General features: G+C 45.8%; 1 protein-coding gene across 1 annotated transcript; it reads right to left on the reverse strand.

The window, feature by feature from the left end:
* Window positions 1–21,370: 21,370 nt before the first annotated feature.
* Window positions 21,371–24,163, reverse strand: LOC131095395 (uncharacterized). The gene is given in 3 exon segments (XM_058043088.1): window positions 21,371–21,857; window positions 21,859–21,938; window positions 23,912–24,163. Coding segments are annotated over 3 exon segments (735 nt in total). The 3' UTR covers window positions 21,371–21,454.
* Between the last annotated feature and the right edge of the window lie 3,561 nt (window positions 24,164–27,724).

Consider the following 27,724-nt stretch of genomic DNA (forward strand, 5'->3'; position numbering starts at 1 on the left):
CACCTCCTCCTCTCTGACTAGAAGAAAAACTGTGTGGACTTTGTTTTGATTTTCTTCTTGAATATGTTATCACAGAAGCATTACCAACCTCTCCAATTGGCCCAGCTTTGGTCAGCTATTGGAATATGATCCCAATAGTACCAGGTAGATTGTGCCTGGGCTCGTCTGACCCTTGCTGCTGGGCCAAAGGCGGCAACTGTGGTATTTCACCTCAGAGACACTTTTGGCTGGCTGGATGTTGCAGATGGGCACTGAAACAAACCCAGGCTTGTAGAAACTCAGTTTACCTCAGGTGGAAGGGCTTCAGGCTAGGGTGAAGAGGAAAAGGAGATGGATTCTGCAGAGGGTTTATATCCAGAGTTTTATTCCATGGTCACAGACATCTGAATCTTGGTAACAGCTCCAACAGAATGCTCACCGCATGGTCCTGGCTGAATTTAAGCCCAGGGACAGGGGGAGAGGAAGGGACAGGTGAGACACCAACCAGGTGGGAGGACGAGGGTCTCAGGGGACGAGGGACACATAGACAGGCCAATGACCCCAGGCCTGAAGGGCATCCTTTGAACTTGACCAACCACACGATGGCCTTGCTGAAATGTTAAGACTGATTGACAACCCAGCAGGGGGCGAGGGGGAAGGGGAAGAGAGGTATTGCCACACCTGGGAAGGGACTAGGAAGTCTAAAACAGGAAATTGCAACACACTGCAACAGTCAGCAGCATGTCCATCTTCAGAGCCATCAGGGATTGGCTCTGCCAGACATGGTGGAAGCTTCTAACAGCTTCTCATAGAAGCCACATCTGTGTCCCATCTGCTACCAAAAACCAGGCAGTACAAAATCAATACAGCCACCGTCTCCTAGCTCACTATTTGGAGGTTTGCTTTCTCTGTCTTGATCCTTAAATTTTGCAATAAATAACAATAACATGGGAGAAGGCCAATGGAGCACCAGCTGTTTCTTGAGCATTGGTTGGAGTTTGCCATGTCCCACACTCTCCCAGTAATTTTAGCACATGTTGAAGTGGGGAGAGAGATGAGTTCTGCCCCCTCTAAGCAGTCAAAATATTTCACAGAACAGGTTGATTCCTGGGCAAAAGATCAGGGCACTTTGCCTTGTGCTTCCTCCTTGGAAAGCTTTATTTCATTCTCCCTCATTAGTGAAATTTTCAAAATGTTCTCTGTTTAGTTTTCTTTGGGACAACTGCTAATTTTCCCTTGCAACATAACTAATTCTGTTGCAGTGTGATATCTTGGGGTGAGGGGCAGAGGGGGTTTGCTTTGCTGAGTAAAATCCTCCTCCAGGGAATGGAGAGAGGTGAGATAAGTGGCATCATGCTCATGGAGTCCTGTCTTCCTCTCTCCCTCCTCATTTTTTTGGGGGAAGGCAGGGTGGGTGGTTAGGGTTTGGGGAGGGATTTGGCTTTGCTGCATCAAATTCTTACCAAGGGCTGAGTGGGCTGACATCATGTTCAGGCAGGCCCAACTCCTCCCCCATGCTGGAAAACCGTGGTTCATCCTGGTTTCATTCCCTGGATCTTGCTCTCCAGCCTTTCTTAGAGGTAGATGGCAATGCATTTGCGAGACCAGTGCTGGCAGGGATTTGCAAGGCAGTCTGGCTGTGTGAAGCAGAGGTATGTATTGACAACTTTCTTCTGTTGCAGGAGTTTTCCTATTCCTCAGGGATTGGAAAGTAACCTCTAGGGACTATCTCTGTGTGTTGCCATCTAGAAAAGACCTTCAGACAGACTAAAAAAAAAAATTCATACCTTTGACCAGTTGGTCAATACTGTTCTGTCACTAAATTCAGTGCTTACCAAAGCCTGCTCTCATTGCATTCTTTTTTGCAAATCTGATCATCTGATGGAGATGTGACATCTTACAGGGTCTATAGCAGCATACATTTCTTAAATTCCTACAAAGATACCTGAGTATATGCTTGCTATATTTGCCAGGAGGCCTCCATGGATGGATAAAGAGCTCAGGGAAAACTCAGAGTGAACAAAGAAGCTTTCAGGAAGCAGAAACAAGGACAGGTGGCCTGGGAGGAATACAGGGAAATTGTATGGGAAACTAACTAGTGACAAGGTTAGGGAAGCCAAGGCCCAGTTAGAATTAAGTCTGGCCAGGGATATCTAGGATAACAGGAAAGGCTTCTATAGATATGTTGCAAGCAAAAGAAAGACTAGGGTTAATGTGGGCCATCTCTGGAAGGAAACAGGAGACTTGTCTACCCTGGACAAAGAAGGCTGGTATTTTCAATGACTTCTGTGCTTCAGTCTTCAATAGTGAGTGCTCCAGCCAAGCCGCCCAAGTAAAGAAAGGCAAATACAGGGACTGAGAGAATGAAGACCCCAAGACCACTGTAGGAGTAGATCAGGTTCAAGACCATCTAAGAAACCTGAATGTGCACAAGTCCATGAGACCCAATGAGATTCATCTGTGGGTCTTGAGGGAGCTGGCAAAGGAAGTTGCTATGCCACTATCCATCATTTTTTAAAAATCATGGCAGTCAAGTAAAGTCCCTGATGACTGGGAAAGGAGGAATATAACCACGTATATAAAAGAGGAAAGCAGAAGACCAGGGTGTCGCAGACATCTTTTCATTAAAATCCTTTCTTAGGATTTTTCCCTGCTGAAGCTGAGAAGTTTCAGCAACAAATGTAAACAATGGTTATCTGCTGCTGTGGAATGCAACAGGTGGATCCATGATTGGTCTCCTGTGGATGTTTGGATTTACTGACCACTCATGGCAGAGCTGCTCTCGCTCTCTGCTGGGACACAGATCTTTGTTATTCATTCTTTTCTATTCTTAGTTTAGCTAGCTTCTGAGAACTTTCTCTTCTATTTCTTTTAGTATAGTTATAATGCAGTATATATATAATAAAATAATAAATCAAGCCTTCTGAACATGAGGTCAACATTCTCGCCTCTCTCTTCACCTCAAAACCCTTGTGACCACCATCACACCAAGGGAACTACAGCCCAATCAGTTTCACCTCTATGCCAGGCAAGATCATGGAACAGATTGTCCTGGAAACTATGCTAAGGCACATGGAAAGCAGAGGTGATTGTTAACAGCCAACATGGCTTTACAAAGGGCAAATCATGTCTGACAAATTTAGTGATCTGTGATGGGCCTATGTCACAGACATCTTTTGTGAAAAATCCTTTCTTTAGGATTTTTCCCTCTTCTGGGAAGCTGAGGCCCCAGAGAAAGAATGTAAACAATGGTAATCTGCTGCTGTAGAATGCAACAGGTGCACCTGTGATTGGCCCATGTTGCATGTTTACAATTAAGGGCCAATCAAAAGACCAAGCTCTCTCTGAGAGAATCAGAGAGAGGTCCTTTGTTGATTCATTTCTTTTCTATTCTTAGCATAGCAAGCTTCTGAACTTTTCTCTCTATTCCTTTTAGTATAGTCTTAATGTATTATATATCTTGAAATAATAAATCCAGCCTTCTGATCATGGAGTCAGGATTCTCGTCTATCTCTTCACCCCTGAGGAACCCTTGCAAGCCCGGCAACAGGCCTACAGCATTGATGCGTGGGGAAGAGCTACTGACATTATCTACCTGGACTTGTGCAAAATGTCTGACACTGTCCTGTATGACAGACTTGGAGGTGATGGGTAATGAAAAACTCAACATGAGCTGTCAGTGAGTGCTCAGAGCCCAAAAAGCCAATCATGTCCTGGGCTGCATCCAAAGGACCGTGGCCAGCTGAGGGAGTGAGGTGATTCTGACCCTCTACTATGCTCTTGTCAGACCCTGCCTGGAGTACTGCATACAGTTCTGGTGTCCCCAACATAAGAAGGACATGGAACTGTTGGAGCAAGTCCAGAGGAAGGGCATGAGGTTAATAAGAAGACTGGAGCACCTCCCTCACGTGTTGCCTTATGAGCCCCAAAAATCAAGAGACAAACAAGGTTAAAGTGATAAAAAATCGCTACTGTTCAATGAAGGGTCCCTCCAGGTTCACAACAAGCCAAAATACATTCCAAAAATGTGTCAAAAATGCACATGTTTTACAGGGCAATTACAGTTTTATATGTTTAGCAAATTAGCATAATTGCCAAGAATCCCCAATTAGAAGCACAGGTAATTAAATAATTCCCCCTCTTGGTTCAACCCCTTCTGAAGCCCCCCTCCTTGCTAGCTGTTTGTGTCTAATACATGGGAAAGTGTCTTGGGAAGGTGTCTTGCCCTTGGTTCCCAAAATAAGCAAGATTAGAACAGGCCTTCAGGAATTTGCTTGTCTAATAGGAAAATTACTGGAGTTAGGAAACTATATGACTATACAATAATAGTCTACAGAGCTACAAATATATATGAAGAATATATAAAAGCAAAAATCATTTTAGCATCAACAAAGACAGGCTGAGAAAGTTCAGGCTGTTCAGCCTGGAGAAGAGAAGGTTGTGTGGAGACCTCAGAGCACTTTCCAGTATCTGAAGGGGACTACAGGGAAACTATAGAGGGACTCTTTGTCAGGAACTGCAGTGACAGGGCAAGGAATAATGGGTAAAAATTGAACGAAGGGAAATTTAGATTAGATATTAGGAAGAAATTATTTACTATGAGGGTGGGAGACAGTGGAATGGGTTGCCTAAGGCAGTTGTGGATGCCCCATCCCTGCAAGTGTTTAAGGCCAGGTTGGATGGGGCTCTGAGTAACCTGGTCTAGTGGATTGTGTCCCTGTCCATAGCAGGAAGTTGGGACTAAATTATCTTTAAGGTCCCTTCAAACCCCTTAACCTTCTATGATTGTATTTAGGCTTGGTTCTGTATATATTTTACTTGGGCATCCTGTTTGTATGTAGCTTTTTATTCCCTTGACAACAGCATGATTCCTATAGAAGACTGATCATCTATACCTGCAGGGCAAATGTTTGTTTTCTTTATTAGACTTTCAGGTCAAAGACACAGCCTTGAAGTAGAAGAGAATATTTTCAGCAACTAGCATGATTGCTGACTTCCAGAGAAACATCTCCACATCAGGCTGATGAAACTTGGGCCAACTGTGCAAGAACTTGAGTTCTGTTATGAGTTAAACAGCTGCTCATTTTTTTTAAAAGGTGGCAGAGTTAACAGGTTGGGCCAGTTGCTGCCAGGGTGGAGTTCAAACTGTTTGTTATTTTAATCACGGATCCTTTTCATTAACTACCTGTCGTTGATGGTTAAGAATTGCTCCTTTTGTCAAATGACACCCTGATGCTTCCTAGAGGATGACACCCAGACGGTGAAGGGGAAGGGACATGAGTCGACATGCAAATGACATCGGATCCAGCATACAACGGGAGAGACCCCTCACCAAACCTAGCCAAAAACCCCTAAAACAACGAGCCAACACAAAATTGACAAATCAAAGTGATGAACAGAATCTAATATCCGCCAAGGCCTTTTTACCCCTCACTTTAACCTAAAAAGATGCCGGCTAGACAGACGACCTGAAATGTTGAACCGAAAAGCAAGGGAATTTCCTGATGCTCACATGAGGACGGAACCCCCAGCTCTGCCCACAGACCAGTGGACAAAGCTGCACTCTTCCTCCTCCTCTGAGTCACTCCTGGGAGCAGGTCACTCCTGGGAGCAACAGCGACATGAGCGCAGACCCGTCGGTTCTCCCCACCCGATCTGATCACTTTAAATAAAGGCATAAAAAGGAGAAAGGTCTCCTGACCATGTTTATTTCAAGTTCCCCTTAGGAGGTGTGAGGAGGTACCTGGTTCAGGTGGTACTAAGCAAGGCACTGCATAGGTTTCACCTTGGGAGGCAAAGGACTACAAACTCCTTCCCCTCTTCAAGGAAGCAGTCAGTCTTGAGAACTGGTGCAACAAATTCCAAATGCTTGAAAGATGAATGTCAAGCAGTCTGGTGGCCTAAGCTATAGCATTTTGGTAGCCTGTCAGGCTGGCTTTATGCTGTCCTGAATGAACATTTAAGTATACAGATTCTCAAACAGGTCTCCTTGGATGAGGTACCTGTAGAAGCCTAAAAGATAAGGGGCTAATGTGTGTGTCTCAAACACCGATAGCCAAATGGTGGTGGAGCCAACCAAGGACTGTTGGTAATAACAGCCAAGGATTGTTAATAATAACACACTGTGGGAAAGAACAGTATGCAGCTGGAGAAGGGGCCATACGGAGTCTGGGCAGCACTTTTCTGGAATAAACATTCTTGTTCTGGCTCCTGAAGTGTCCTAGGGCGACTTTATGATGCTGTATCCCATATCATCTGCTCTGTGTCCAGGCATGAGTCCTGTAGCTTTAAGTGAGACCTGAGAGGGGGGGGAAGGTGGTGGAATTCTTTCAGCACCTGTGTTTAAAACACAGATAAGCCTCTCAGTTTCTTTTCCCAGTGGTTCTTCTTTCTCTGGAGACAGATGGGGAGTTTTTCTTTGCTTTTAGCTAGTTTTTTCTAGTTAGCTGAGGCAAGAAGTTTTTCCTGGGACTGTGGCTTCTTCTTCTGGAACTGCTCAGCTTTTCTCTGGTCCAAAGTCCAAAACACCAGAACATAGCCCGCCCCCCCCCACTCCTCCCCGCCAGCCCATGCTGCAGAGGCCCAGAGGCCAGCTCTGGACTAGGAGGAAGACGAGCCCCACCTGCAGGAAGGAGTCTGAATTTACCTTCTCTGCAGCAAGAAGTTTTATTATTTAACATTATTCATTTTTTTCATGCCTATGAGCACTCTGCTTGTTAAATAAACAGGTTTTCTTCACTTTCTCCAAGGGAATTCCTTTCGAATCTGTGGGAACCTGTGGGGAAGGGGTTGCTAAAACCTGCCTTCTATTAGAGGACACGTTCACTTCGGGATGTTTCCTCTCAAATTCGTCCAAAACTGGGACATGAAGTTTAGCACAACACAGTACAGCACAAGTATAGAAATGAGGCTGAGAAATGGGCATTGACTGTAAGGGGGGAAATCAAGACCACCAAAGACCCTGAAGCTTCTGACACATTTCCAGAAAGTTCTAGAAGAACAGACTGCACATGATAACTGATTTGCATAGTGTCCTGGTTTAGGGCAAATTTGGGAGAAAACCTCCAAAGGGGGCCCCTCCAGAAAGCAAAGCCACATGGCGCCTCCCCGTAACTGGTTCGGGAAGGATTCCTCAGAGACAAGTGGAAAGAACCTGTTTATTTAGCAGGCAAAGCACTCCCCAGCACACAAAATGAACAATACTGGATTACAAAATTCATTTGTCACTCTGAAGAGATGACAAATTCATAGTCTCTCCGGTGGATGGTCGCTCTGTTATCAGTCCCTCCGGTGCTGGGAAAGGCTGCAGAGTGGGCCCCAGCAGGCTGCAAAGTGTTCTTGGTGTTTCCCTGGGTCCCGATCTGGAGCAGGTTCAGATGGTTTCAAGAAGAGGGAAAGAAAGACAGTCCAGGGAAAGCTCAGACTGCCTCAGCTAGCTAAACTAACTAACTAAAAAGCAAAAGGAGCAAAAGCAGCAAAAGGAGCAAAAGGAGCAAAAGGAGCAAAAGGAGCAAAAGGAGCATGGTGCTCTGCCCCGTCCGTGCTCAGATGTCAACAGTGCAGCCGAATGCAGAGGAGTGAGTGAATGAGGCTGATAACAAAAACTCTGCTTCTTCTCCCCGCCTTCACTCTGAGAGCCAGTTTTGAAGGCACAGAATAGAATATCCAGCATAAACAGAACACACGATTGGGGATACAAGTATCATAAAGTTACCCTAGGACACATAGTTAGCAAGAAACTTTGCTCAAGGGTGGGGAAACTTATCTATAAAAAAGATACCCCCACCAAGTCCAGGTGTGTGCCCCTGGACCCTAGACATCACATCACCTGGATTGACGCTGGTTGCCAAGTTTGAAAAGAGGCTGCAGGTGGAGGCATTGCTTGCTGCCGAGTGCGATCATACTAGGAGGCTTCAGGTAGAACTTTGGGATGCGTATGAGAGACAATCTTACAGGAAAAATTGCAGGATGTAGAATCTGGACCATTTGCAGAAACAATCTTGTAACTCTGAATTTTGTATCCAGGGAAGGAGTTGGAAGACAGTAAATGGATATATTATTTTGAAAAAGGGCAAGATGCAACATTTGTGCTGTCATCTGATGATGAGGAAGTAACATCACAATCCCAAATTAAGATTTAAACCACAGGTGATGGTCAGGGTCAGCAAACTGCTACTATCATGGTGCTGTATGCAGTAACTGAGATATCAAATTCCAGGAAAAGTATAGCAGTCTTACACAGGATGGAAACATATGGAGTGATCCAGATGACAGAGAACTGGGGAAAGATGATTTTTTATCTCCTTCAACTCCCCCTGAATCTACTGGACCTTGGGGTGGAGAAGGAAATCACAAACAAAAAATTATTCCATTCGATCAGAATCAGGTGACTGACTGATTTGCAAGAGCATTACGGCCATAAACCAGGTAATATTGCAATCCAGTATGTGGAATCCTTTCAATACATGCATAATAATGGCCCAGATGTTCAGATTCCAGTTGGTTATTGTCAACAATTAATAAAATTTCCAATAGATACGGGAGCACAACATTCAGTATTAATGCAGTGGGATGCCAAGAAGCTGAGTGTACAACCCATATGGCAAAGAATTAAAATCATTGGAATAAATGGAGCAAGTGTTATCTGCCAAACTGCTGAGGGTAATTTATAGCTCCTGGGTAAGAACCAGAGGTTGGCTACTCACTTTGCAGTTAAGGATCATAATTAAAACATTTGGAGTGGTAACATATTTGAAGAAAAACCCAACACAGTACAGTGGAAGTGCAGGAACAAGGCTGAGAAGTGGGCATGGACTGTAGGGGGAGATCAAGACAACCCAAGATCCCAGAGCCTCTGACCCATTTACAGAAAGGTCTGAAAAGACTGACTTTGCATGAGAACTAATTTGCATAGAAAGTGAGAAACCTGTCTTCTGGATGAGGAAATCTATCTATAAAAAGGTACCCCCACCAAGCCTGGGGGGTGGCCCCAGGACCCTGGACACCCCATCATCTGAACTGGAGCTGGAACTGGGACTCATGATTGCTTTTTCTCTCTTTCCTCCTTTTTTCTCTCCCACTCTTTAGTTCATCTCATCCTTTCTCTATTCCTTTTTACCCTCCCCCTTTATCCTAAACCCACTGCTGTGTGCCTATATGATTGGACAGGGACTGACATACCGTTCCATGCAAAGTGTCTAATTTACTAATAAAACTTTCTGATTGTTTGTAGACCCTCTGACTTTTGTTGTTCCTTTTGACGACGAGCATTTATGAATCTTGGGTACTCCCTTCCCCTTAAGAATGGGACATCCAGAGATACAGTGGCTTCCTTTTGATTCTTATTACTTCTGTGTGATAGCTGGTGTCTGGGAGCTCTGTGCTATTTTTACAAATGGAGTGAGAGCTTAGACAAGTCCTGCCTTTGACTCAGATTTCTGGCAGTAGCTCTGTTTGAGGTGGCCTGCACCCCAAATGGCTCTCACTCCAAGGTTCTTAAGAATGGCCAATTAGGTCTATTATAAAATGAATTATTTATTGAATAGATACAAGATTAACAGACATAAGACTTTAAACAGACTGCTCACTACACCAGATAAAACTAAAAGAACTACTAGTAGATAGAAATAATGTGCACAATAAAAGGTACCTAAATTACAGCTAGCAAAGAAATAGTATAGGTTAGGAGTCAATGTAGCTTACCGCCAAATTGATGATGGAGTACACATAGAATCCTTTCACTCAATTTCTAGTAAAGTAACTGCAAAGCCTGTGTCCAAACTTCAGGGAAAAGCCCTACATGTTTTCCAGGGTGTGTGTAGGAGACTTCCAACTTTGTGACAGTTTGTGCAGCTTTTATAGTTTGTCAAGTGAAGTGTCTGTCAGTCAGAAATTCCAGCAGCTTATCTCCCTACATCTTGCTCTCAAGGCAGGATGTTTATTCCATCTCCACAGAGATTCTACCTCTCTGACACCAGAGATAACTCACTAGCCAGATATAACTCCCTACGGACAGATGTCCGGTCTGGGTTATCTCACCAATTCACATGAGGGAGTAGATGCCTGGAGCTATTGCACCAGCTGATAGAATAGATAAGCTCTTCTGAGGTAGGGGGGAGAGTCCTGTCACAGCTATCCTGTATCTTTGCATCTTCCATCCCACATTGTTTCCTGTTGCAAGACTGCTGAAGTGGAACCATCCAAGTTATGGAGCATCCTATGTGAGTTTGTGTGCCTGCATTCTTGAAACTTCAAGTTTTACACCTTCATCAAATGCGACATTACTGGAGTAGCTTTTTGTCGTTATTTAATCCCAGCCAGCAACTAAGCAGCTGCTTGCTCACTCCCCCCCTTGCAGCAGAATGGAGACAAGAATCAGATGGAAAAAAGATAAAACCCATGGACTGAGATAAGAAGAGTTTATTACTTGAAATAAAATATAGTAATAATAATAAAATAAAAGAGGGAGAGAGAGGAATAAATTTCAAGAAACACAAGTGATTAACAATAGGGTCACCAGCTGGTGACTTGTAGGGGGATACAGTATGGGTAAATGAAGGTGGTATAGAATGTAATCTTATTCCCCAAAGAGTTGCAGCTGGACCAATTACTAAAGATTGGGAGCAGGCCTGATCTTAACAGGCCCCACCTGTAGCCAATAAGAACAAGTATAAAAGAGTGGATTGGTGGGAAGTAGAGTCAGCTGACTACTGCAGGGACCAGGAACAGTCAGTGCTTAGAGGAGGTGCCTATGAAAAATATCGAGGAGGTATGAAACTCTGGTGATATGGAATCCTTGCACTCTAATGATAATAGAACTCTTGCTGTATAAGAAAACATAATGATGATAGAACTCTTGATATATAAGACAACAGTGACTAATGCCCAGCCCATCCCCAAGCAGTGATTGGCAGCCCTTGGGCAACTCCTCCAGTTTATATACTGAGTGTGAAGTTCTGTGGTGTGAAATATCTCTTTGGTCACTTCAGGTCAGCTGCCCCGGCCATGCTCCCTCCCAGCTTCTTGCGCAGCTACTCCCTGGCAGAGCATGAGACACTGAAAAGCCCTTGACACAGGGCACGCACTGCTCAGCAACAACCAAAACATCTGTGTGTTATCAGCATTATTCTGTACTGAATCCAAACCACAAGACTGTGCCAGCTACTGAGAAGAAAATGAACTCTATCCCAGCTGAAATCAGGACACTTTTAGTGTTGCTTTTTTTCCTAACCTGGAAATCAAATTTGAGATAATTTTAGTAAGGTGGTAATATAAAAGAGGATTTTTATTTGAAGGCCTTACAGAGCAGTTATGGAAAGATGCCCACAAAAGCCCACCCACACAGGGATGAGTATGTATTTATAGGTTTTAGGAAATTAGCATAATTGATAAAAAGCACCAATTAGGAAGACAAGTGGTAATTCAATTTCTCCCCAGGTCAAGCCCCTTCTCTGGAGCCCCCTGCTTTGGTACTAGCTGTACTTTGTCTATGAAATGTATCTTAAGGAGTTGTTCTCGGCCTTGGTTCCCAGGAAGAACCAAGATAGCACAAGGGGCCTGCACCTCCCGGGGCCTGGAGCTCTGGAATTTGTTTTGTCTTTCTGTGAGGAAAGTGAAGGGAGACTTACACGTCTGATCAATGATGATCTTTGTCTCGGATTTATTGATCCAGCTTACATACTTTTATAGTAGTATTAATTAAACTCATACATATTGCAAAAACCGAGCTCATCATGTGTTACAGATCATATGCCAACCCTCCTTTGTTACTAATACCTGTGGCTTTCTTGTTGAGACTAATACTTGTTTTTCATCCTGCTGCTGCTGACTACATTCAAGGACTCCATGTTTTTCACCATGTTTTTCTCATCATTTAACCAAGGACACAGTGTTATTGTTTTCCTCGTAATCAGAAGGCTGAGAACTTACTACTTACAGCTGCTTTTTACTGCTTAACCAGCTGTATATGATCATGGCCCTTTTCTATAAGCCATGTCTGAACAAAACTCTCCAACATTTCTGCTTTAGGATAGGCCATGGAAAATTACTGGGAAAACTAGATACTAGGACAATAGGCTACAGAGCTACAAATATATGTGCAAAGATGTCATGGTTTGACCCGGAAACAGGATTTCTGGGATGCTGTAGATAGGGCCAATGAGTGCTCAGATTTGAATATTGCCATCTGGCCCAACCACTGGGCATTGGATCCACCTCTGAGAACACAGGGTAAAAGCAGGGCTCTCCCCCTGGCAGCCTCTCTTTTTGGATTTCCGGCGGGAACGAGTTGGGTCTCTCCCCCGGCCCAGTTGCTGGCTGGGCGGGGGGAGGGGAAAAGCCATGTGGCCTGGCCCGGGAGAGGTAGGTCTGCCCCCCCCCCCCCCAAGGGTGGAAGGAAGAAGTAAAGAAATGCCGGGAAGCAATGGGCAGCCTGTTCCCCCCCCCCCCCCCCTTGGAGACAGACAGAGAGAGAGTGCAGCCTGTGTTTGTGGCCGTTACCTTGAAATTTAGTAAACATATGCTGGCAGCAGGCAGCCCAGCTGAGGAGATGGGGGGGAGTGTGCAACCAGGAGTCCAGCCGCTTGGAGGAGTTTTTAACCCTTCTTGGACAATGAAAACTTCACAGAACATTAACCCTTCCTAGACGAGTGATGAAGGTCTGGACCAGAGAGAGAGAGTGAGAGATGTTGGGAAAATGGAGAAGATGGAGTGGCATTTTATGCTGGACTCTTTTGTGTAGCCATGGACAGAGCCATGTTTCCGTGTGATACAGAGACTGAGTCCAGGGGGAAAAATGTCCCAGAGCCAAAGAAGATTCAGTGTGGGTACCCCTCGGCCCCAGGAGGTATATAAAATATGGGGGGGACAGATGTCCCAAAGGTGGGAAGGTGAGATACTGTGCTTTTCTGGAACTGGACAAAGCATCCTTAAAAAGACAACCCTGGAAGCAGCCCTGATTCTTGTTCGGTGGTGAGAGCACCGGAACAAGGATGGAAAAGGCCACTACGACACATGGAAGGACTCCCTCTCCTCTTGAGGAACTGAAAGTTGAGCATTCTAAAGGGTGGTGCTGGACCCAGAATTGGTGATTTTGGAAGATGTATTGTATTGGGAATTTAGGGGGGAGGAGGAGGAGAGTGTTTTTGTGAGGTTTTCATTTTCCTTGTGTTTTTCTTTTTCTTTTGTGTGTAGTTTAGTAATTGTTTTTGTAGTTTAGTTAATAAACTTTTCTTTTTTTCAAGTGAGAGCCTGCTTTGTTTGTTCCTGGTCAAAATCTCACAGCAGACACCAGAGAAAGTGTATTTTCATGGGGGCATTTGGCCTTGTGCCAGTGTCAAACCTTGACAAAAGAACACAAGAGAACATATAAAAGAGAAAAAGGCAAAACCTGAACCAAACTCTCACATGATAGAGCAGTCCTGCAGTTGCTGTTTGTGTGGAGGACTCTGTGTTGTTCCTCTAGCTCTGCCAATATAGTATTTCTTGAAGTTACCCAGAGAAAAGACACATAAAATCACTCAAAAAAAAGAGTATCTTATGAGAGAGTTTTTAAAGAAGTGCATGTTCATCTTCTGTCTTCCTTCTGATCTTTGTTGTCTGCAGTTACCCATTCTGTGATTCTAAGGTTGGTAGGGATCACAGTGGTTCATCTGGTTAAACCTCCTTGCTCAAGCAAGGGTCATCCCAGAGCATATTGCACAGGATTTTGTGACCGTGGTCACAGGGGTTTTCAGGATGAGAAAGAGGCGAGAATGTTGACTCCATGATCAGAAGGCTTGATTTATTATTTTATGATATATATATATATAACAATATGACTGTACTAAAAAAGAAATAGAAAAGAAAAGACTTCTTCAGAAGCTGGCTAAGCTAAGAATAGAATAGAAATAAAGAATGATAACAAAGGAGCTCTCTCTGACTCTGTCCGAGAGAGCTCAGCCCTTGATTGGCCATTAATTGTAAACATCCAAGATGGGCCAACCACAGGTGGACCTGTTGCATTCCACAGCATCAGATGACCATTGTTTACATTCTGTCTCTGACGCCTCTTAGCTTCTCAGAAGGAAAAATCCTAAAGAAAGGATTTTTAGTGAAAAGATGTCTGTGACAGGATTGCATCCAGATGCCTCTGGAATATCTCCAGCGAGGGATACTCCACACCCTTCTCTAGGCAATCTGTTCCATGTGCATAGTCACCCGCACTGTAAAGAAGTTCTTCCTCGTATTCAAGAGGAACTTCCTGTGCATCAGTTTCTTCCCACTGTCTCTTGTCCTACTGATATCAAGCCCCTCAAAATTTGAACCAAACTTTGCAGGTTTTTACAGTTATTAAACAGTAGCTGTAGCTGGACAGTTATTATTAAGCAATTGCTTTGCCAGTGCCATACACTTGGCTAATCCTTTGCTTTAAGGAAAGGGGAAGACAAACCCAAGATGAATGGGCTGTCTGGACAAGAGTCATGAGGACTGAAGTCATCAGAACTTAACAGTAACTGGGGGAAAGGTAATTCTGGCAGTGGGTGATCGAGACCACCTACTGTCCTGGTTTATGGCAAATTTGGAAAGGAACTTCCCAAGGGATGTTTCCCTACAAGAGAAAGATTTCAGCAGCCTCTCCCCCAACTGGTTCAGGAAATATTTCCTCGGAGAAAAGTGGAAAAAACCTGTTTATTTAAGAAGCAAAGTATTCACAAGCATGAAAAAATGAATAATATTAAACAATGGAACCTTTTGTTTTTCTGAAGAGATGGCAAATTCAGAGAGAGTCCTTTTTGTGGGGTGTAGCTCGGCTCAGTCTCTTATCAAGTCGCTCCTGCACTGGAAAATGCCACATCCTGGGCCCTGGTAGGCCACAGGTGTGAGCTCATGGTGTTTTTCTGGATTTTTGGTCCAAAGCAAGTCTGATCAGTTCCAAGAAAAAGAAAAGCAACAGTCTGGGGAACTTCTCTGCCTCAGCTAGCTAAAGAAACTCACTAAAAGAAAAGGGGACCTCTCTCCCACTGTCCGTGCTGCAAACAGCACAGTCCGTGAGAGCAAGGAATGCGGGGAAGTAGAGTGAAGCTTCTGCAGACAAACTGTGTGCTTCTTCCCCCCCCCCCCCCTTCACTCTTGCTCTTGGAATCAGTCTTAAAAGCACAAAATTCAATATCCAGCATAAGCAGAAGAAACAATTGGGGATACAAGCATCATAGAATCACCCTAGGACACCTACTCAAAAAGGACCCCAGACTCAAATGAAGAGAAGAACTGTGCATGCACATTAATTAGCATGAGAAGTGAGAAATATAACTAGCAAATAAGGGTTTGAGTACTAATTAATACAAAAGTTATGCAGTTTGTAACCAATGAATGCTGATGTATTGGAATTAATACCAGAATAACTGGATGGGTCATGCCCGGGCATAGACAAATTTGGTCCTTGCTGCTTGACCAAAGGTGGCAACTGTGGTGTTTTCACCTCAGAGACACCTTTGGCTAAGCTGGGTTGTTGTAGTGTGTTTTTGTACTTTGTAATACTTTGAAGTAGTTTTGTTTTGTATCCCCATATTTCTCCCAAATGGTTTATCCCAGACTGTACCCCCCTCCCTTTACCTGTGTTATCCCTCCCCCTGGATGAGATCATCCCCAAACCTCCACCCTGGCTCTCTGTCAATCACTCAGCATCCCATCCCCTCCATCTAGAAGCTTCGGTCCAGGCCGTCGAGTGATTAGCCAGAGGCTAGGGGTCAGCCCCCCAAGCCTTGCCTTATACGCTGTCCTAAATGTCTATCCCCCAGTATTCATCCCTTTGGGTCACTTATTGGTTAGTAAAATGTTATCTACTTTCGGTTTCCACCTCCCTTTAAATCTAACCTTGGCACATCTCCCGGGGCTCTCAGCAGGAGGCCCCCTAAGGTGCAGGAGCTCCTTTGGGACTCCTAGAATAAAACCTTGGATTAACCCCTGCTAAGAGTCGGCCCTTTATCTTCTACCTATGTCTCTAGTGTCTCTTCTGCTGCAAAGGCGACCAGCCTAGGTGCCCTCAGTACCCTCGGGGCACAGGAGAGCGTCTCCCCACTGTTGGCTGTGTCGGGGCTGCCCCCCCGGTGTCTGCCGACTTGGGACTGGCCAAGGGTTCCTGAGAGGCTCACAGAGGGACCGAGACAGGTTGGCAACCAACGTGTGGCTCTGAGACCATCTCCAGAGCTCACAGACGGGCTCAGACATTCTTTTAGACTGTTCTCCAAAGCCTTTGGCCAGCAAGCTACCTCAGAAGAACACACTGACTGGATGCTGCAGCTGGGTGCTAGAGACATGTCCAGACATGCAGGAGCAGTTTACCTCTGGCAGAGAAGCTTTAAGGTGAGGTGAAGGAAAAGGAGACGGGTTCTGCTGGAGGGTTTCGATCCAGAGCTTTCTTCCTGGCCAACAGGCCTCTGAATCCCTTAACAGCTCTAATAAAACCTCTCAAACCACGTGGTTGTTGTTCCTTTTAACCCCGGGGAGAGGGGGAGGGAAGGGGTAGAGATCCCACCAACCACATGGGGGGGGACGTCTCAGGGGACAAATGACACCTGGATGGCCCATGTTCCCTAGGGGTGAAAGGCATCTTTTGAACTCAGCAAATCACTCGACACCCTTCTGGAATGCTAAGACTGACAGACAGCACTCAGCTGGGCTCAGGGTGAGGGAAGGGAAAGATGATTGGCACCTGGGGAAGGACTGGGAAAACTGAGGCAAGCTATGACATCACACCGCAACATCTCCCCCTTGTTTTGTTTAAAATGAAGATAACTGGGTTTGGGGCGCAGAATGCTTGCCAAACCACGGTTGGTAAATTGGTTCCTCCTCTTCAGGCGGGTCAGTGTTTTCCACTGAGGCTTCCATGTCATCTATTGGAGCACTAAGGGCTTCCAAATGGTAGACTTCAGAGGGGGAAGATGAGCTTGAAGTTACCTTGTACACCATGCGCTTGATTAGCCCAAAAACAATGCTAACAACTACAGTAACAATAACCAAAAAAAACAATACTAAAAATAGAGTTTTCAGAATAGATCCCAACCAGCCCAGGAGTCCCCAGCTTTTGAACAGTTTGCTCAGCCAGTTGTCTTTTTCTCTCTTGATTTTGTTCACCATGGTTTTCATCTTGTCTCTGGAGAGAGAGATGTGATCCTGTCCAAGGGCTTTTGTCAGGGTGGTCCATACATTTGCTTTGGGCTGAGGAACTATCCAGGAGATCGCTGGTGGAATGATTGAGAGTAGGACAAGGAGCAGACTCGGTCTCATGGTGTCTCGAGAATGCACATGAACAATGGGATCTAAACTGGTACAAGGAACTTGAGACAAACATATATTACAAACTATTCCAGATAAGAGGCTTAAATGGAGTTTCTTCCAGGGGATGCGTGCGACATTTCTTTCTCCAGGCAGCATTAGCAACCTGGGGTGCTTCTGTAGACTTCCCTGACAACTTGGGGACGTAGGGCATTACCCATTTGGAAGGAACCCACTTTAAACCAGATGAGGTGGACACACAGGCGTATCCACGTCCCCACGTAACCAATTTGTAAGGTCCCACTGTCTTCCAAGTCTCAGGGTCCTTTACTAAGACTGGAGCCTTTTCTTTCACTGACATCTGACTGCTCCCCCCAAAATGGCATATGATGGGTGGATTCAGGCTGTCAAAAGAACAGTTCAGAAAATTGATTCTGAACAGCACTCTGGACGACTGGATGTGGGAAGGTTCCACTTTCAGGACCTGATGTTGCTGGTCCAGGACTCTTTTGATATCACGGTGAGTCCTTTCTACTACGGCTTCACCTGTAGGGGAGTAGGGGATGCCAGTTTTGTGCTCTACTCCCCATTGCTGCAGGAAACTCCCGAATTCCTTGGATTTGTAAGTGGGCCTGTTATCAGTTTTCAACTCCTTGGGGATGCCCATGAAAGAGAAAGCCTGTAAGAGGTGCTTTATGGCATCAGAAGACGATTCTCCTGTGTGGGCAGAGGCATAGACTGCTCCAGAAAAGGTATCTACACTAAAATGAATGTATTTTTGCCGTCCGAATGACTGTATGTGTGTTACATCTGTTTGCCACAGTTCACAACTGTTCAACCCCCTTGGGTTTGTTCCCACACTCATCGTAGGGAGTGCATGTTGTTGGCAATTGGGGCACGTTGCCACAGTCACTTTGGCCTGTTCTCGAGTGATGTGAAACTGACAAACCAGGCCAGGTGTATTTTGGTGGAAAAGCTTGTGGCTGATTTTTGCCTGTTCAAAAACATTTGGGAGAGGGGCTGTCACGGACATTCTTTCATAAAAATCCTTTCTTTTAGGATTTTTCCTCTTCTGGGAAGCTGGGGCCTGTCATGGTTTGGGCCTGGCACAGAGCCAGCGCCCCCATGAGTATGCCCTCTCCCTGGTGTCTGCTGTGAGGTGTGACCAGGAATAAGCAAAGCAGGCTCCAGCTTAGAAATAAAGAAAACTTTATTAACTAAACTACAAGAAAAGAAGGAAAAAAACTATAAGGGAAAAAATTGAAAACCTTACAAAAAACACTTTCCTCCTCCCCACCACCAAAATTTCCCAATCCGATACATTCCCCCAAATCACCAACTTCCCAGCCTGGCACCACCCTTTAGAATACCCAAACTTCAGTCCATGAAGAGGAGAGGAGTCCTTCTTGCACCTTAGGCTTCCCCTGGAAACACGCTGAAACCTCGTGTGTTTCCATGTCACTCAGCACCGCCCGGAAAGTCCTTTTGCCATTTGTGACATCTTCCCTCCATGCCCAGTGCTCTCACCACTGTGCATGGACCAGAGCTGCTTTTAGGGTTGTCTTTTAAGGATGCCTTGTCTCATTCCAAAAAAGGAACAGTCTCTGCTTTGGGACATCTGTCCCCCCCCATTTTTTTCCACCCCCTGGGGCTGAGGAGTCCCCACAATGAACCCTCCTGGTTCTGAGGCACTGCCTCCCCCTAAATGCAGTCTCTGTGTCACAGGAATAAAACTGGGTCAGTCTATGGCCAACAAGAAAAGTCCAGCCAAAAGGCCACTCCAATCATCTCTCTCCACTCAGCCAGTCTTCTCCACGTCCCTCGGGCCTAGTTCTTAGTTATCTCATTTCCTATCTTTCTTCTTATTCAGCTCTGAGGAGGATCAGCATTTTTGCAAGGTCCCAATCATGTAAGAAAAAGGGTTAAAAATTTCAGTCCCTGTCTGTCCCAGAATTCCGGCACTCCCACACTCGCTGCTGCTCCGGCCGGGCACCTTCTCGCTGCACTCTCCCCCTTCTCCTTGGCCGGCTGCTATCACATTCTGTCGCCGGCTCTCCCTCTCTCTCTCCTGGGGGGGGGGGGATGGCTGCCCGATGTCTCTTGGGGCTCTTCTACCCTTCCATCCTCAAGGGCCTCCTCACCCCCCATCTCTGTCCAGGCCCAGGCCTACCACATGGCTGCCCCTCCCCCGCCCAGCAGCAGCAGCTGAACAGGGGAGGGAGGTCCGACCTCTTTCCCTCGAAGTCCCAAGAGAGCCTTCCAGGGCCGAAACTCTGTTTTTTAACCCCTGTGTGTTCTCGGAGGTGTGTCCAAACCCCACTGGCCACACCAGGTGCCAATACCAAAATCCAAGCACCCATTGGTTTGACCACAGCATCCCAGAATTCCCACTTCTTCCTGGTCAAACCACCACATTCCACCCTTTTTTTTTTTTTTTTTAGAAATAAAGAAAACTTTATTACCCCTCTTTATAACACTCTTAAAGGTACAAAACTTATTATTCAACATAAAAAGAGTGAGACAATTGGGGATAAAAGCATCATATAGTCAACCCAGGACAGGGCCCCAGAAAGAGAATGTAAACAATAATTATCTGCTGATGTGGAATGCAATAGGTGCACCTGTGATTGGCTCATGTTCCATGTTTACAATTAAGGGCCAATCACAGGACCAAGCTCGGGGACAGATTCACAGAGAGCTCTCTTGTTTTTAGATTCCTATTCTATTCTTAGCTTAGCAGCTTCTGAACTTCTCTCTTTATTCCTTTTAGTATAGTAATAATGTAATATATATCATAAATTAATAAATCCAGCCTTCTGATCATGAAGCAAGATTCTCGTCTATCTCTCTCACCCTGAGGAACCCTCACAAGCCATGTAACAAGGGGCCATCTCTGCAGGTGCAGCAAGAGCATCTGCCCTTCTGTTGCCTTCAGCGATAAAACCTGGCAAGTCTGTGTAACCTGACATGCATCAAATAAAATCGTTGCTCTCGGTAGGAGACCAACTTTACAAATTTTGAGAGCAATTTGAAAAGTGCAATGTTAGACACTTCTTGCAGTATTGCTTGATCTGCCCTGGATACCACTCCTGCCATATATTCAGAGTCTGTAATCAGATTGAATGTTTCTGAGAACTTTTCAAAGGCCCTAACAACCGCAGCCAACTCAGTAACCTGAGGTGAACCTTCCACCTCAGCAAAGTCCGTCTCCCACTGCTGGGTTTGAGGATCCTTCCAAGTCATAACGGGTTTGTGGGATCTTTTTTAAAGGTCTCCTTCTTTGAACACTTCTCAATTTCAGAGTAAATTGAACCCCTTGTTCGAAAATTTTGTGGGCAGGCTGCTGGATAGAAATTTGTCCTGAGTAGGAATCCAGAGCAAACTGCAACGCCTCATTTTCCTGAAGCAAATGTTCCAACATTTTCTTAGTAATTTGTCCTGATTTTAACTTGATTGGAATGTGAATGCACTCAAAGTCACATCCTGCTAGCTCCCTGATCTGGGTCCTAGCTTTCCGGATCAATTCTGCTACCAGCTCTTGGGGCTTTGTCATTCTCTTGGACCTTTGGTGACTGAGGAAAACCCACTCTATGATCAAGAGAGGGTCTCTCTGGTCCTGGCCCTTCTTAGCTGTTTCCTTTGCCTTAGGTGTTTGTTTTTTCTCCCACTGGAAAATGATTCCATGGAGGTGTGGCAACTTACCTGAGATGAAATATTTGAATGGCAAGTCAGGCCAAAATCGGTTGGCCTGTCTTGTGGACATTGCTGTCGTAACTTTTTCTAGAGCTTTCTGTACCTCTGGGGTAATAGCTCTTGGAGAACTCAGGTCCTCTCACTCTTTCAATAAATTGAAAAGAGGGGTACGGTCTTCGTTGGTAAGACCCAACCAGGGCCTTACCCAATTTAAAGACCCACACAACTTGAGGACATCCACAAGGGTCTTGATCTTCATTTTGATTTCTAATTTTTGAGGAACAATGGTCCTATTTCCAATTTCTCAGCCCAAATACTTTCAAGGTGGCATCTTTTGAATTTTCTTTACTTGGAGCTCAAACCCTGCAACGATCAATGCATTGATCGTTAGGTCAAGCGCATGTGTGAGTAAATCATCATTGGGGGCACACACAAGGATACAGAATCACAGAATCACAGAATCACAGAAGTTCAAGACTGGAAGAGACCTATAAGATCATCAAGTCCAGCCCATGTTCTAACTGTTCAACTAGATCATGGCAGCAAGTGCCACATCCAGTCTTTTTTTGAATTCTTCAAGGGATGATGACTCTACCACCTCACTGGGTAAATGATTCCAGTATCTGACCACTCTTTCTGTGAAATATTTCCTTCTTAGTTCTAACTTACATCTCGCTTGACGCAGCTTGAGACTTTGTCCTCTTGTTCTATCTGTTGTCGCCCGGAGAAAGAGGCCGACCCCCAGCTCACCACAGCTACCCTTCAGGAAGTTGTAGAGAGCAATGAGGTCGCCCCTTAGTCTCCTTTTCTCTAGGTTAAACAACCCCAGCTCCCTCGGTCGCTCTTCGTATGGCTTGTGCTCCAAGCCCCTTACTAGTCTCATTGCCCTCCTCTGGACACGCTCAAGTAACTCGACGTCCCTCCTAAAGTGAGGGGCCCAGAACTGGATACAATACTCCAAGTGAGGCCTCACCAGTGCCGAGTACAGGGGAAGAATGACCTCTCTGCTCCTGCTGGCCACTCCATTTCTGATACTGGTCAGGATGCCACTGGCCCTCTTGGCTACCTGGGCACACTGCTGGCTCATATTCAATCGACTGTCAACCAGCATCCCCAGGTCCCTTTCCACCTGTGCACTATCCAGCCATTCCGTCCCCAGCTTATATCGGTACAGGGGGTTATTGTGGCCGAAATGCAATACTCGGCACTTGGACTTATTGAAGTTCATCCCGTTTGATTCTGCCCATACGTCTAACCGTTCCAAATCTCTCTGGAGAGCCCTACACCCCTCTGACAGATCTACACTCTTTCCCAATTTAGTGTCATCAGCGAATTTTCTAATAAAAGTCTCTAAGCCCACATCCATATCGTCAATAAAAATATTGAACAGAACTGGTCCCAACACAGACCCCTGAGGGACACCACTGGTGACTGGTCGCCAGCTGGATGTGACACCATTCACCACCACTCTCTGAGCCCGGCCATCCAGCCAGTTCTGAACCCAGCAAAGGGTATTCCTATCCAGACCACGGCCAGCAAGTTTGTCTAGGAGTATGCTATGGGAAACAGTGTCGAAGGCCTTGCTAAAATCCAGAAAAACAACATCTACAGCCTTCCCTGCGTCCACTAGCCGGGTTACCTGGTCATAAAAGGTGATCAGGTTAGTCAGACATGATCTACCCCTCCTAAATCCGTGCTGGCTGGGTCTGATACCCTGGCCGTCCTGCAAATTTTGCATGATGGCACGTAATATAAACTGTTCCATTATTTTGCCAGGTATAGAGGTCAGGCTGACTGGTATATAATTGCCAGGATCTTCCTTTGCACCCTTTTTGTGAATGGGTATCACATTGGCCAGCTTCCAGTCATCCGGGACCTCACCAGTAATCCATGACTGTTGGTAAATGATAGAGAGTGGCTTTGCAATCTCATTTGCCAACTCACTCATTACCCTGGGGTGGATCCCGTCTGGTCCCATAGATTTATGAATGTCCAAGCATTTCAATAGTTCTATAACAGCCTCCTCTTGGATAATGTGGGGACCATTCTGTTCCCTAAAACCATCAACCAGCCTAAACGGACGGGAGTCTTGAGGGCAAGTCATCTTCCCATTAAAAACCGAGGCAAAATAGGCATTAAACACTTCTGCCTTCTCCTCGTCTGCAAATACTAACTTCCCACCTTTTTCCAGTAAAGAACAAAGGCTGGTCCTACCTTTCTTCCTACTATTAATATATTTATAAAAACATTTTTTATTATCCTTAACAGCAGTCGCTGTCCTGAGTTCAAACTGAGCTTTGGCCTCCCTAATTTTTTTCCTGCATACTCTAGCAGCCCTCTTGAATACTTCCTTGGAGACCTGACCCTTTTTCCAACTCTGATACGTCCTCTTTTTATTCCTAAGTTCCTCCAAGATCTCCTTTCCCAGCCAGGCTGGACGTTTGCCCCGTTGACTGATCTTTCGGGATACAGGAATGGTTTGTTCCTGCGCCCTCAAGATCTCTGCCTTGAAGTAAGCCCACCCTTCCTGAACTCCTTTATTTTTAAGGGCGGCTTCCCAAGGGACGCTCTGAATTAATCTCTTAAACAGGCCAAAGTCCGCCCTCCGGAAGTCCAGTGTACGAGTTTTACTGGTGCTCTTCCTAATATCGCCAAGTATTGAAAACTCTATTATTTCATGGTCACTCTGCCCCAAACGACCTCCAACCATCACATCCCCCACCAGCCCATCCCTATTTGTAAATAACAGATCTAATGTAGTCCCTTCCCTGGTGGGTTCATCTACCAGCTGTAACAGAAAGTTGTCCTCCATACATTCTAAGAATTTTCTGGATTGCCTCTTTACTGCTGTGTTAAGTTCCCAGCAGATATCTGGTAGATTAAAATCACCAACAAGAACAAGGGTTGATGATCTTGAAACATTGCACAACTGCTTATAGAATAAATCGTCTACTTCTTCTTCTTGATCGGGTCGACGATAACAGACTCCCAATATGATGTCGGCGTTGTTGGCCTTCCCCTTGATTCTTATCCATAAACATTCAACACCTTCTTCCTTTGTTTCAATTTCAATGGCATCGAAGGTTTGCTTAACATAAAGAGCTACGCCACCTCCTCTTCTTCCTTTTCTATCTCTCCTGAAGAGTCTGTATCCAGCCAATGTAGTACTCCAGTTATATGAGTCATCCCACCACGTTTCCGTGATGGCAACTACATCATAGCTTTGCAGTTGTACCATCGCCTCCAGCTCTTCTTGTTTATTGCCCAAACTGCGTGCATTGGTATACATGCACCTCATCTGGGCAACTGAGTTCACCCCTATCTTACGCTTGCAGTTCTTGGGCCTGTTTCCAGATAGCTCAGCTGGTTCCCCTTCCCCCTTCAAGCTTAGTTTAAAGCTCGCTCAATGAGGTCTGCCAGTTCATGAGCTAAAATCCTTTTGCCCTTAGCGGAGAGGTGTACCCCATCTGATTCCAGCAAAGAAGATGCTGTAAAAGTTTCGCCATGATCATAAAATCCAAAATTATGTCGATGACACCAACCCTTAAGCCACTTGTTAATGATACGGATTCTTCTATTTCTTTCATCATTATCCTCTGCCACCAGAGGGACTGAGCACATCACTACCTGTGCTCCTGCCTTGTCAATTACCTGACCCAGTACCTTAAAGTCCTTCCTGATTGCCTTAATGCTCCTCTTCTCGATCTCATCACTGCCAGCCTGAAGTATCAGCAGTGGGTAATAATCAGAGGGCTGAATCAGTCAAGGAAGTCTCTCAGTAATATTTTGTACCCGGGCCCCAGGGAGGCAACAAACTTCCCTGTGGGATGGGTCTGGTCGACATATAGGGCCTTCAGTTCCTTTCAGGAGGGAATCACCTACGACGATTACCCTTCTTTTCTTCTTGGTACTAGAGGTAATAATTCGTGTTGCAGGTGAAACATAATTAGGAGGTTCACTAGGCAGACAATTCTCTCCTAAACCATCTAGTTGTATCTCTGGATCCAATATCTCATACCTGTTCTGTAGTGGTACTTGGCTGGATGATGGAGGGGGGCAGGTCTTTTCATTTTTACCACCCCTCACAGGGACCCATTTCCATTCCTCTTCATCCACCAAGTGCCCTTCTAGCGTCTGAGAGTGGGAGGCATATAAATCCTCAGTCTCTTGATTAGTAACCTCCGTTAAAGATGATAGGGCTGAGCTCCACCAATCTATCTCCCTTTCACTTTCCCTAATACTCCTTAATCTTTCAACTTCCTCCCTAAGCTCAGCCACCATTAAAAGGAGGTCATTCACTTGTTCACAGCATAAGCAGTTCTCCTCCACAGCACTCCCTGATGCCACCAATAAACTCAAACATTCTGGGCAGGGGTGGGTCTGTACACTCATGTCCTTTTTAGAGGGCCCAACTTGATCACTTATACCAGCCACAGCTTTTGATCTTGTAGAAACCATTGTTAACAAAAACCTCAGAAACAACCAGACGGCAGGGGATTCAAAATCCGGAGGTTCAGGAATCCGGGGATTCAGGAATCCGAGAGTTTGGGAATCCAAGGATTCCAAATCCGAGGTTACAGCAGTCCAGGGGTTTAAGAATGCAGAGATTTGGAAATTAAGGATTTAGAAATCCGGGGTTTCAGAGTTCCAGGAATTCTCCAGCAGCAAATCGACACCGCAGAGCTGCTAAGGTAGTAGCAGAGACTCTTCGAGGGATGCAGAATGCAGGGAAGGGAGCAAAGCACAGCTCCACAGTACAGCTCCACGACACAACTCCACGGCACAGCTCCGAAGCTCACCTCCGCAGCACAGCTCCGCAGCACAGCTACACGGCCTAGCTCCGCGGCACGGCTCCGCGGCACAGCTCCACGGCCCAGCTTCGAGGCCCGGCTCCGCGGCACAGCTCCGCAGCACAACTCCGCAGCCCAGCTCCGAGGCCCGGCTCCGCGGCACAGCTCCACGGCCCAGCTACGAGGCCCGGCTCCACGACACAGCTCCGCGGCACAGCTCCGCAGCCCAGCTCCGCGACCCTGTTCCGCAGCACAGCTCAGTGCAGGGACACGGTCTTGTCCGCCATTAAAACAAACAAACAAAAAAAAAAAAAAAACCAAAAAAAAAACCATCCATATAACGATCGATGATGGCCTTTTCTGTGGCTGCACGCACTGGGGACAGTAAGGAAGAGACATACCATTGGCAGATTGATGGCGAGGCTTTTAGTCCTTGAGGAAGAACTTTCCAATGGTACCTTTTCATCAGGACTTCCTTGTCGATAGTGGGGACCGATAATGCGAAACGCGGTGCATTGTCAGGGTATAGGGAAATTTGTAAAAAACAATCTTTTATATCAATAACAGCCAATTTCCAATCTTGGGGAAGCATCGCTGGGGACAGCATACCAGGTTGGAGAGAGCCCATATCTTCAATGAAATTATTAATTTGTTGGAGTTCGTGGAGGAGCCGCCATCTCTTTTTGTCAGCCTTCTGGATGACAAACACTGGAGAATTACACGGGGATGTGGACTCCATAATGTGATGCTTTTTGAGTTGCTCTTCCACTAGCTCCTCGAGCACCTTGAGTTTTTGTTTACTGAGCAGCCACTGCTCTACCCAAACTGGTGTGTCTGTCTTCCAATTCAGTTTTTGTGTAAGGCGCTTTTCAGTGACCGCTGCCCAAAAGTCCTGTGGAGAGTCTGGAATATCAATTGTGACTCCTCACTGAGCCATTAAATCTCTTCCTAACAATGGTTCCAGATAATCTAACACAAATGGACGTATATTTGCCAACTGTCCATTTGGCCCCTCAATTTGGATGATGCTCTTGGATTGTCTCACTAGTTGCATGCCCCCTACACCTCAAACGTTACCAGCCACGTTTTGCACAGGCCAATGTGCTGGCCAGTCCTGTGCTGGGATCTCTGTGCAGTCTGCACCCGTGTCTATGAGCATCTCAATGCATTTTGACTCCCCATCCCCACTGACATTACACCAGATTTTGGGCTTGTCCTTCCTAATAGCTTGGACCCGGGCGACTGTAGGCTCTTGTTTTTCGGTGCCTTCAGGTAAATTTGGCACTGGGATAGCTTGTGCTATGATTTGTCCTTTGGAAAGAAACAGGGGTGGGTGGAAACAGTGCAGCCCAAGAACTAATTGCTCAAGATTTGATGTTGTCATTCCTGGAGCAATTTCGATCTCTTGTGATGTGTGTTTGGTGTCCCCAATGACAATGTACTTACAGGGAATTCGGTGCCAAGTACCCTGCTGTTGTGGGTTGATGGAGACAAAATGCTAGTCAGTGTCTTTCAGATGGAGTGGTTCTGTCAGCTGCAACCTGTAAGGCTCATGGACAGAAGTTGTAGTTAACATAGGTTCACCTAAGTCATAGTAAAGGTTATTTGGTTTCACCTTCAGTGGTGGACCAGCAGAAGTGGTCCTTGAAGCATCTGCTTCACTTAGAGAAATAGGGATGTTACCGTGTGCTTGGTCTTTTTTGTTTCTCTCATCCCCTTGGCCTGCTCTTTTTGTGTCTGCGTGCTTGGCAGGCCGGTGCTCCCCATTCAGTTTTTTTTGTTGTTGTTGACCCCCAGGGAGCACTTGTAGTTCTCCTCCCCTGCTATTTCTAAATTCATCGAATTGCTTTTTCAGGGTGCACTGGTTACTCCAGTGCCCAAGGTTATTGCAAAGCAGGCATGGCTTTGTGGGGTCAACCGTTGCTGGTCTTCGCTGCTGCCCAGTGTGCTGCTGTGCTGAGGGAATGGTTGCAGGGCTGGCAACGGTGACTCGCTGTTGTGATATTGGC

This window comes from Melospiza georgiana, chromosome W (assembly GCF_028018845.1).
Source record: "Melospiza georgiana isolate bMelGeo1 chromosome W, bMelGeo1.pri, whole genome shotgun sequence".
Lineage (NCBI taxonomy): Eukaryota > Metazoa > Chordata > Aves > Passeriformes > Passerellidae > Melospiza > Melospiza georgiana.